Source organism: Pongo abelii, chromosome 8 (genome assembly GCF_028885655.2).
Source record: "Pongo abelii isolate AG06213 chromosome 8, NHGRI_mPonAbe1-v2.0_pri, whole genome shotgun sequence".
Taxonomy (NCBI): Eukaryota; Metazoa; Chordata; class Mammalia; order Primates; family Hominidae; genus Pongo; species Pongo abelii.
In genome coordinates this window covers 130,218,656-130,230,297 of record NC_071993.2, presented here as the reverse complement: position 1 = coordinate 130,230,297, position 11,642 = coordinate 130,218,656, and the positions used below count along the sequence as shown (strand labels likewise).

General features: G+C 55.4%; 1 protein-coding gene across 1 annotated transcript; it reads right to left on the bottom strand.

The window, feature by feature from the left end:
* Window positions 1-2,222: 2,222 nt before the first annotated feature.
* On the bottom strand, window positions 2,223-4,779 carry HMX2 (H6 family homeobox 2). The gene is made up of 2 exons (XM_002821234.3): window positions 4,269-4,779; window positions 2,223-3,346 (listed from the first exon to the last, which is right to left on the bottom strand). The coding sequence occupies exons 1-2, from the start codon at window positions 4,534-4,536 to the stop codon at window positions 2,793-2,795; spliced, it is 822 nt and encodes a 273-aa protein (XP_002821280.1). The 5' UTR covers window positions 4,537-4,779; the 3' UTR covers window positions 2,223-2,792.
* Between the last annotated feature and the right edge of the window lie 6,863 nt (window positions 4,780-11,642).

Here is an 11,642-nt window from a genome sequence, read left to right as displayed (position 1 = left end):
CTAAATAATTTTACCTCCTGACTTATCTGGTTCCTTCTCCCAGTTGTTTATTTAATTATATTATTGTTCCAAGATTCTGAGCATGAATTACCCACTAATAAAATCTAAGTGTATTTCATTATCCAGTGTGTGTATGATTCAGGTCCCTCTGGGCGTGCAGTTGCAGCCCGACTCGATTTGAGTTTTAAGAAACGTCAATCTTTTAAATCCAGTTTAGAGGCTGAAAGGAGGCTGATGATTTTGCTGATTATTCAAATGAATTGATAGTCTTGAGACAGGAAATCTGGCAACAATGGAGTCCTGAACATTTAAATCCAAATGCAAAGTTGTGTGTGTGTGTGTGTGTGTGTAAAACCTAGTTACCTGTAAGAGAGGAATTCCTAAGAACTAATTATACTGTTGGATCACGGTTGACAGCTAGTTTCTGGATTAGTAAAAAGAATGAAATATACACATCATGACAAACTGGAAAAGGATCATTCTCTAAAATTTTAAGGGCACAAATCACTGTCATTAAGTGACTGAAATGGCTATAAGAAACCACTTCCTATAAGGGAAACCTACAGAGGATACAGTGACCCAATACTGTTAAAACCATGATCTTTTGTAAAAACTGTAATCTATTGAAATGCAAACAAAAATGATATGGATGGAATATTCCTATAGAAGCAGTTCTTTGGACGCAGTTTGGTTTTTTCGTGGAATATTCCAAGAACATTAGAAAATATTTCAAAAGGGCCATCTGAAGCAAAAGAATTTCATTGAAACGAAGTATACGTATACAATAAATCACAAGAAAACGAATCCACTGTCTCTTTTATCTGACTACCCAATAGCATAGTTTCCCAGCAGGTACTAGGGCCCAGTAAATATTTACTGATGTAAGCTCAGTTGAAATAAATGTAATTGAACTAACTTAGTGTCGGCAGATGTGTTCTTGGGTAACATCCTTCTGACATCACCTTGGAATAGATTGTGATTTTTATGAAATCTAATGTGAGAAGAAAAATCATGATCTCAAAATGGACATGAGATAGAATATGTTTGGCCAGTTTACAAAAAATACTGCGAGTCACATAGACGTTTACAGATATCCTGTATATATTCACAAATGTAGATGATTTCGATGACTTGCAGCTCAGAGTCAACTCTCACACGCAAATGTTTTCCTTCTAGCGGATGAGATAGGGTCTCAGCGCTGCTGACTCCAGGCTCCTTTGCATCCGCTCTGCCGAGCCAGAGGCCGGAGGAGCTCGCCCCAGGTGGTGCTGAACCACCGGCTTCCTCCAAGCTCAGGCTTCCTTTTCCGAGGTTTTGCCAAGAACAGGTGGCTGCAATCTATCGGGAGCGAGAATCTGCAATTTGCACGATACTCCCGCGGCTATTCTCCCGATGCAGCGCCCTCCCAGCCCCTGCGCGGCCGCAGGTGTCAGGGCGAGGAAGTCCGTGGGCGCCCCCGCCGCGCATCACGGTTCCATTCAGAGCAAGCGGCAGCGTGCTAGCCGGTGATCCAGCCACACGCTGAACCAATGCAAACTATTAACAACAAAAGAGTGTAGGGAAGCGCCTTTGCCTCCCTCACCTTCTTTGCCTGGTCCCGGGCCCTGGATCTCTCCTGAGCCGAAGAACTGCCTCACCGCGCCCAGTTCCCTCTCCGCGCGAGACACATAACTCTGCCACCGGCCGGGTAGCTGGGCGCAGCGACAAGCTGGTCGCGCCAAGCTCGCGGCGAGCAAAGTGGAGGCTTTACCAGATACAAGCAGCGCCATCGCCTGCTTTATACCCCTGGAGAGGAAGTGCGCGGCACAGGGCATGTAGTAGCCTGAGCTGCTGTGGCCAAGCTCAAGGCGAGACCAGTGCCGGGAATATGACGCTGGGCACCCGGCTCGCTTGTTCCCGTAAGGCAATCGCTTAAATGGCGAGGCCTGCCTCCCAGTCTTTGTCTTTCTCCGCGCGGACTCTGGAGCTGGATTCCAGCCGGGGTGCGCCCCAGCCCGCGCGACGATTCTGGGCGTAGGAGGGAGAGTGGGCGGGCAGCTCCAGCCACGTGCAGTCTGGGCGGCGCCAAGGTCCCGACCTTTAACCCTTGACCCCGGTCCCACCCTCCACGTGGAGCGAGCCAGGCTTCTGCAGGCAGACGCATGCAAGTCTTTCCACCGAAAAACCTGAAAACCTTCCGTGCGTTATCATGCCGGGCAACCAATCCCACCAAAGTTAGCAAAGATGTTTAAAATGTTTTATTTTTTTTGCTTTTTAAAAATATTTACAGATCTGAACTCTCCCCTTTTCGTCCCTACCCATCCTCGGGATGAGGGAAACGAAAAGAAGCAATTTGGTAATTGTCCAAAGCCTCTGAGAGCCTGGCTTGGCCAAGCGTGTATGCATGTACATATATACAGGTGTATATATGGGGGAGGAGTGTACCTGGTTTTGTAGGTGTTTTCCTGATTTTTTTCCCTACCAACCACAGCCTGTCTGGCCAAATCTCCCTTTCCCACCACCACCTGAGAACATCCCACTCCGAATGGTTTTCAAAGGGTACTGGTTCGGTCTAGGTAGAAAGCAGGCGCTCTGACTTAAGGAATGCCGATAAATACCCGAAATAATCAAAACAAAAAGTAAGGCAGAGGCCATAAATAAGAGCTAATGAATACACATGGTGTATCACTTCATATTTCTGGAAACACGTCGCCTTGCTCCGGAGCCCTGCTTAGAGTACAGTCCGCGCCCGGCTCTGCGGGCAGCTGGAGGCGGCCCGGGGAGCAGGCGGGCGACACGGGGCGGCGGTCGGGTCAGTAGTCGAGCTTGTTGTATAGGTTGTAGAGAGGTAAGGCTGAGAGGTTGCTGCCCGGGTAGTAGAGCGGCGCGGGAAAGGCGAGCGAGCGCGGCACCGGCACGCGCAGCAGCGAACTGTCCCGGAACACCAGCGGCATGCTCACCAGAGTCTGCGCCGACGCGTGCGCCATGTTGGCCGCCTCCAGCTCAGCCGAGAGCTGCCGCTTCCACTTGTTGCGGCGGTTCTGGAACCAAGTCTTGACCTGGGTCTCCGTGAGCTGCAGGCTGGAGGCGAGGCAGGCGCGCTCCGAGCTGCTCAGGTAGCGCTTCATGTCGAAGGTGGACTCGAGCTGGTACACCTGGCTGCGCGAAAAGACGGTGCGCGTCTTCTTCTTGGCCGCGCCGGCCTGCCGCTCAGCGCCGCCGTCCCGCGGCCGCTCGGACCCCGGCGAGGGCGAGCCCGCGGGCAGGAGCCTCTCTTTCTCTTCTTTAAAGTCCGAGTGCGAAGGAGAGAGGAAAGGCGTGCGCTCAGAGCCGCCCGGGCCCGAGCCTCCGCTGCCCTTGGGGGTACCTAAGGAGCGAGAGCAGACAGAAAGGCCATGGAGTTGGTTGGGGAGCCTCGGAGACCGCCAGCTCTCCCTGGGACCAAGCGGTTGGCAAGCGCCTGCAGTCTTGGTCCCACCTTACCAATCCCCTCCTCTTATCCCTCTCACTGGCCCCCCAAACCCAGCACCCCGTCCCTTAAAAGCGACAAGAGACGGACCCAGCTACTTGGAGTATGGGGTCTCTGTGCTCCCACCTTTATGAGCGGGCCAGGGGCAACAGGGAGAGGAGATCTGGAAGGGGAAACATTAGCATAGTTTTAAAAGGCGAATTTGCCTGGTGGTAACTGAGCTGGAAGAGTTCATCGAGCTTTATAAGGTGGCATCATTTCACAGGCCGTTTGTTTGGAAATCACGCTAAGGACTAACGCAGGGCTCCCCTTCGTCAAATGTTGTAAAGAGGAACCGTCTCTGAAATGTACCATTGTCAATCATCTTGGAGTGCTAATCATTCCAAGGAGGAGAGAGAGAGAAAGGCAGAGATACGGAGCGAGTGAGGAAGAAGACTCAGAAAGAGATTACGGTGGAGACAGACTGCCCAGACCCGACTTGCAGATCTCCACCTCGTGTCCGGAAAGAAAGTACCAGATGTGCAGTGATTGAGGACAGCCGCGTGTAAGGCCGGCCGCGCGTCCCTCTCGCTGTGGTCCACTCTCTTAACAACTCAACCTTCCCCAAGAAGCCCAAGCCCGCACGGGTCTGTGTTCGCCTCCTCCCAGGGGCCCACCGGGCGGAGGAGGCACCACAGTGCGCGCCCCTCTCCCCGCGGTCCCGAACCCCGGCTGCCGCAGCTCTGGCCAGAGGGGTCCCAGCGCGGGAGTCTTGGCGGGGCGCTCAGCCTCCCTCCCCTCGCGCTCGCTCGCTGCCACACTGGCGACGTGCGATCCTTACCCAGGCAAGGAAAAGGGATGGGGGGGTGGTGCTTGGGGCCCTGCTCCTTAGGGCCGTGCGGGTCTGGGCAGAAGCAGGCGGCCGCCTTCCAGCCGTCGTCCGGCTCCTCCTCCTCCGAGGACACCGACAGGCTGCGCTTCCTGGCTGGCCAGCTGATGGGCTCCCGCGGTGCCTCCGAGGGGCCCCCGCCCAGGATGGACTGGATGGTGAAGCTGGAGACGCCACCGGCCGCCGGACACCCCTTGCCCGCATCTTCTTTGCTGCCCATCCTGGGTTCATAAGAAATCGAAGGAAACCAAGAACTCCCTTCAGAGACGATCTGGGTGATCTGGGTGGAAGGTGGTGCAGCAGGCAGGCAGCGGGGAGGGGCGGGGAGGGAATCTAGGGGGAGGGGGCGCCGAGACTGGTGAGCCGTCCCTTCCGCGCCAGGGACATGCGGGCACCGGATGGCTGCGCAGGGGTTCCTGCCCGCCCGGCTCTGGGTGCGCCCGCCCAGCCCCGGTGCAAATGCCCCTTCCTCGCCTGCCAGCTCGCCGGGTCTCCGGCGGCGCGGAGGCGGCGCGGCCTTATTTGCATAGAGGTTACCCGAACGCGGCCAATCGCAGCGCCGCCGAGCGGCCCCGGAAAATTTCAAAACGCTCCGGCCAGGCACACAGCACCGGTGCGCCCCTAGAGCGCACCGAGGGCCTGGCGGGCATCAGCGGTGTCTAACCAGGGGCAGCCAGGGCTGAAAGCAGCTGCAGATTCCAGCCCAGGTCCCTGGCGGCTGCGGCAGCTGTGGCGACTCCGACTCCTTGGACCCCTTGGACCCCTCTCTCCAGAGGCAGGGGCGGTGCGGGACTTGGAGCTGGAGTGGCTCGACGCCTCCGCAGGCGACGGGTCTCCGCGCCTCCCAGGGGCTTGTACAGTCTGCTCCACGATCCTCCCCTAGCCCTCCACCCCTTCTAGCCTCAGTGGGCGGGCAAAGCCGGCACTCCTGGGACCGTGGCGCCCTGCGTGGGGGTGAGGTGGGTTAGGAGCAGGCGTCTCCAGGCGGACGTTCATCCTCTCCAGCATGGCCAGGAGTCTTGGGAGCAGACAGTCCCCTTCCCCGTCTGCAGGCCTCATCCCTGTCACAGGTCCTACGGACCTACGGAATCTTTAGGGGGAGGGAGGAAGCCGTAAGACCTCTAGTCAGGAGATCTGGGTTCAAATCCCGGCACAACTATTTACACACTGCGTGAACTTGCACAACTCATACCGATTAAAGCCTCTCTGCCCTCATAGTTGAAAATAACTTCTCGGATTGCCTCAGGTAGGGATTAAAAGCCTCGAAGCACTAGCAGCGCATATTAGGTACTCCATAAACCTGGCCGGGTAGCCCACGGCCCACCCGTGTTTTGAGTGAATCTGTGTTTTTGTTTTGTAAATATTGAAGGTTTCCGAACTGCTGCAGAAATAGATGCTTTGCTCCCAGGAAGAAGATAAGGAGCTGGTGACAGGACTCGGTTTTAGAATTGAGCAGACTCGACTCAAATCTCGGCTAGGTGATCTTGAGGAAGACATTTGGAAATTCTGAGGCTCGGTTTCTTTATTCCTAAAATTGGAGGAAGCAGTGCCTCCCTCGCAGAGGCTGTTGTGAGGTCAAACTACTCAGCACCGAGCCTGGCACACCGTGGTGCTCAGTAAGTAGTGATTCCCTCTGTGTTCTCATAGCCCCCTTCTGTGCCCTGGCTCTCGCCCCTTTAATTCCTAGATCAGCTGTTACCCCAGCTAGAATTAGCCCAGCCAAGCAAAGCGGTTTGGGGCCACAGTCGTCTGCGCAAGCTTCCTGGAAACTGAAATGAGGCAAGGCCCGAAGTGCTCAAGCAACCCCGCCCCCTCAGGCTGTGGCCTCTGGACCTCTTGGCCAAGAGATTCCGGAAGCCCTGTCTTTAGGGTGCCCCCCAAGTGCAGCCAAGGGTAAGTGGAGACTCTGGAATCAGTCCCCACAAATGTCCAGACGCTGCACCATGACGGTGCAGTTCCTTCCTCGCCTGCGCCGCGCCCGGGTTATTAAGTAAAGCGCTTATAATATCATTAGCCGCGGTGAGTTACCGACTGCGGCCCTGCCCGTGGCAGAACTCTCCCTACTTAACTCCTCGAAGGGCTCGTTAATGGGCTAATTGATTAGGAATCGGCCGCGCAGCCGGGGCAGGGGCAGGCGAGGGGGCGGGGGCCAGGGGTTGCGCGCCACGGCCCGGGAGGCCAGCGAGGGGCAGGTGCCTGCCTCCGTCACCGCATTAACCTCTTCAGGGCTCAGCGGCAGGGTCGAGACACATTACAAATGGTCAGCTTTAATCATGGTGTCAGCTCATTAACCCGGAAGGACCTGGCGCTGAAATACAATTTGTGCGTTCTCCTCTGCGCCGCGGCGGCGCAGGCTCCTGGGCCACGTCGCAGCGGGTCGCGCGTGCTCCCGCGCTGTTGGGGGGTACACGGGAGGTTCAGCGAAAGAATCGTCCGATTCTCACTAACCATCCGCTTCTCGCAGGCATCCTGAGCTAGGCGCTGCCTCCAGAGCCAGGGTCAAGGCAGCCCCGAGGGGAACTGGCCAGCTAACTCGGGGAGCAGTGCCAGCCACCCCGCTGGGGAAGAAAGCTGGGGGCAGGTAGGGAGAGTTGGTCGAACCTTCCTGAACTGTAAATACTTCGTGCCGGGAACATGCTGGAAGCTCCCCATCATTTTTCGCTTTAATCCTGATGGCAAACAAGTGACACAGATCTAGTCACTCAATGTACAGGCCGGGAAACTGAGGCTCAAGAAAACAAGAGACTAGCCCAGGCAGAGAAAGCAAGACTCGTGCTCAAGGTTGTTCCACTGCCAATACATCGCATTTGGGAGGAGGGAGAGAGGAGCAGACACTGGCATTGAGCTTGGAGGATGGCTGCGGGGGAGACTGTGAGGATCCTGCTGACTCGGGATGGCGGGGGCGGGTATATGGGTGGGGCAAGAGCCCAAGGAGTGATCTCTGTCAGGACAGGGGACCTCGAAGTGGGCCTCGGAAAAGCAACTCCCAGGCCCTGAAACAGTGAGAGACTGGGGAGTCGACCCTTGCAAGGAGCCTGGCTTGCAGACTCTAAACAAGGAAGTTATGAAGCCTTGTGTCCCTGTCTCTCCTTCCCCTAGGGATAGTTTGGGAAGTCAAAAAGATCCATCTTGTCTTGTATTTCCTCTGCCCCGTCCCTCTAATCGCTTCGAGGGTCTGATCTTCACCGAGGCACTTCCTCTGCTGCCACACCCGGCAAAGGACGCATTAATTCCCATGAAGGCACTTGCATAAACGCCTACGCACACTCACACATTCATTCAGCAAACGTTCACTGAGCTCCTACTAGTGTGTGCACTTAACCAGGGAAGAGATGGTGGTGGTCACGGGGCTGGGGCAAGGAAGGCTGTGGTGGAGACCCAGCTCTGCAGCCTGACTGACTGCAGCTCCCCTGAGCTCCCCTCGATTGATAGCCCGAGGGACCTCCCGCCCCTCCAGCACCTATAGCCGTCACACCGCAAGGACGGGAGGGACAAGAAACAACCTGCCTTGCCACCCCTTTCTAGCATATGGGGATCTTCACCGGGAGCACGGAGGCCCAGACGCCCTCTCCTGGGCCCAGTGTAGCTACAAAACTCACTCCCAGGAACACTCAGTTCCTGGAACCATCACCCACAGACACCTCGTGTCTCTCCCCTAAGGAGTGGCAATCCTTCAACTCAGTACTATCCCACACCCCGCCCACCCCCCTAGCCTTGGGATAGCTCCGCCCAATCCTACTCAGTTTAATACCCACACCTTGGAGAATGGCCCCTCTGCATCTTTGGGATCGACCCCCTGTCTCCCTCTCCTAGGAATTAGGCATAACCAGGTTCCAAGGAATGATAAACTTTCTGAGCCTGAAAGAACGCTTAAAGTTTAGGTCCCGAGATTATGCCAGTGCTCAATATTAAAGCGGCCCAGAGCAAACTTGCCGAGGAGCCTAATAAAAATTGATCCTCTCTGCTCTGCGGCAGTTGGGAAATAGGCTGGCTGAGCCGGGTAATAGTAGAAGAAGGCTCCCTCCGAAATGACAGATGAAGTCATAAACAAGTTTGATCTTGGAATCAAGCTTCGATAAATATTAAACACAGTCTGCCCCCCCCCCACGCGAGTGGATTATGATATATGGCGCGTCCAAACTTTAAAATAAGGAAATAGCAGAGAAAATGATCTCAATAAATTTTCTAAGTATAAACGTTGATTATGTTTCGATTTTCATTCAAGGGCCTCTGCTGTTCGTTCTTTGGTGCAAATGACATCTCACAATAGGCTTTTGGGGAAAAGGGCTCCCTATTTGAAAAAGAGAGCCCCAGAGGTGTACAATTTATGTAATCTGCGGCTGGAAAATGAATTGTGTAATTTATTGGAAAACAAAGTCATGAAGATTGGATCAGCATAGCCGAGTCCCGACACTCCCCACCCCCCTCCCCCCCACATCCATCAAGTTCCAATTAACAGCCTAACCAGAGAGCTTTAATGGGTTTCCAATCTAGTGGCCTGATAGACTCATCAATTCCTCTGGGAGAAATTAAGAAAATCGACCGCCCCTTGGCGACGCAGTGTCATTCCTTTCTGCAACTATATGTCAAATTAAAAACACAATTAAAATTTAAACTGTTTCAATCAAAGGGTGCCCTGCAACCTATGTTTCACTTAATAGAACTTTGATGAAAATCTGATGCGTGCACTCCATCACCAACGGGGGTGAGGGCGGTGAAGGAGCTCACGAAAGAAGGGGATTCTTTATATTTCTTTAAGACATTAGCGCTTGGGTGAGGCACAGCAGGTGACTCCACCTCACCGCTCCTGCCTCAGTGATAGGCGCAACGCGCTCTCTCGCTGGATCTATACCTCTCCCAGGCCTAAACCCAAAGGTATCCTTTTGGAACCCCGGCAACTCAGACTTTGGGAAGTTTCCCCCGGAAATGCATCGTCAGGAGCAGCAGCCAAGGAAGAGATCTTGGCGAGTACAACTCATGCGCACCTCCAGGGGACTCTCGGAGAAGGCGCGCTGCAGTCTCCAGCTATCCCTTCCTTCGGGTCTCCGGAACCGCCCCGTCGCTCGAGTGATACCCTTAGGGGTCCTGGAGATGGAAGGGTGGGGAGGAATCCCAGGCGCATACATGGGCCCCAGTGAGGACGAGGGTTGTGTTTCTATCCAGGATCCGATTACCCACCTCAGCCTATGCCCCCCACCTCGTGCACCTTCAGGGTACTCCGCGGGGGAGACACACCGGGGACAAGTGCAGCCCAAATCTCAACCCCAGACTCTGATCGGAGGCACCCGGCAGGGCTCAAAAGTACATCCCGCCTAGTTGTTCTCGTGGCTCTTTCCTCTCTTCCGCCATCCTTCCCCCGCTCCCCAGCCCCCAAACTGTTTTCAGGTCAAAAGGTCAACACCATCCACCCAGCACAACGGCCGTGCACACTTCCAGAGTCCTAGGCCCAGAGGCAAGGAATCGCTCACACCTCAAAGCCCGGGTTAGGGGGTGGGGGTCAGCAAGAGGGCGGGGAGCCGAGAGTGGGAGCCCCGCGGCTGGCTCCTGAGGGGCCACGTGTACATGCGGGAGCGGATGTTGTCCTCTGGAAGTGCCAGGCTGCGCTTTGGACCCCAAGCAGAGGTTTCTATGAGGCTCCTGTGTTCTTACACCCTGACCCCATCGTGCGCACCCCGGTAGACAGGTCTTCTTAGCCCCTTTGCAGAGTCTACATTTGGACCGCTAAGCGGAAGACGCCCCCTGGCTGGGTCACTGAGCCGCGGGAAGTGGACGACCCGAATAAATGGGGCAAAATGGAATCGTGGAGGGCAGGGTAGCGCCCAGCAGAAGCTCAGGCCCCACGGGGACTCTCAAGGGGAGTCCAGGTGCCCCGCGGGCGCAAGGGGGTGAAAGCAGCAGCGCGTGGCCCTTGCGCAGGCGGCCGGACAACGCGAGGCTTCGTCAAAGCGCTTGCAGGAAGCTGCCGGCAGCACCGCCCTCCCGCCCCCAAGCCTCCGACCCTGGTCCCCAACTCCCAGGCCCTAGCTGGCCCAGAAGGCCGCAGAAGGGAAAGCAGATTCCACTGATCTTTTCGCCTGCTCCTCTTTCTCCCAACTCTACCTCCGGCCTCTCACACAAGAAGAGCGCACGCACTGGGGTTCTCACCGCGTGGCCTCTGGCTCTGCGGTGCCGGGAGCCTGTTGAGGGGGCGTCGCGGCTCAGAATGAGCGCCCGGTGGTGGGGGGGCAGTTTATATCTGTCTTGCTGTTGTTTGATGTACACACACCCACTCTATTTACTACCAAATAAAAGAAATACATCTGTGTTGCCAACAGAAACAGTTCGCGTTCTGGCTCTTTGGTCTCCCAGGGTCCAGAGGCCTCGGGGGTGCTCAGAGCGGCAGAGCCTGGCACTGTAAGGAGGCGAACACTGAGTAGGATCCCAGCCTACAAGAGCATGGGGGTCTGCGGTGGGATGGTGGCAGGCTCCGCTAGTTTATCCCAGATGGCTTGTGAGGAGGGATTTCGAGGCATCCCGGTCCAAAGGATGTTCATTCAGGCTTCCTGCAGCAGAGGTGGGAGCGCCACCTCACTCTGCCCAGTCCTTTCCCAGGATTCTTCCCAGCTTGCCTAAGCCTAAGGCCATCGGAGAAAAGGGTCACTTCGAACAAGATGTGTGTAATTACTCTGTGCCTTAACGATGGTGGTGATGCCAAACACATTTGTGATTGGGTATGCTAGGAACCCACGGAAATGGTGTTAGGAGGTCTACAGTGTGTGGATGTGTATGGTGAGTGTTTATATCAAATGTGAGTGTATCCCGTGTGTTGTTTCCATGTGTGTCTCTTTGGGTGATGCAGAAAGGATTTAGCCTGGAAGCTGAAGTCATTTGCATTGACTTGAAGATTAATTGGGGTGCAGATGGGGAAGAATCTAAAGCTAGGGTTGGCAGAGAGAAGCTGGGCTCCACAGTCTGAAGGAGGGGTGAAAAGACAAAATCGAGAGTGCCAGTTCAGTGTCCTAGGAGAGAGGACATGGGATGCCCTGTCTTCCCCTAGGGAATGTCCAGGAGGAATTTTGTGTAGGCACATTCACTTTTCCCAAAAAAGGCCCATTTTGGTGAGTGGTGGCAGCAGCTCCCAGTAATCTTTGCAGAGGCAGCAGGGAGGGGGGCATTCTGGGTGGGGGAAGCAGACGGCCAGCTCTGGAGTTGTGACAGCCCCACTAAGTGCCTTCTTGGCTTCTCCTGGCGTGAAAACCACAGAAAAACTTGCAGTTGAGCTTAGGATGCTTTCTGTAGAGTGGCTTCTGTGCTCCACAGCCCCGCACCCTGGCTCAACCCCCTCGC

What these genes read in the sequence shown, in the direction of transcription:
- HMX2 (XM_002821234.3), bottom strand. Translation starts at nt 4,536, where the DNA reads ATGGGCAGCAAAGAAGATGCGGGCAAGGGGTGTCCGGCGGCCGGTGGC. An exon ending in CATCCCTTTTCCTTGCCTGG is followed by an intron (nt 3,347 to 4,268) that starts GTAAGGATCGCA and finishes CTCGCTCCTTAG; the next exon opens with GTACCCCCAAGGGCAGCGGA.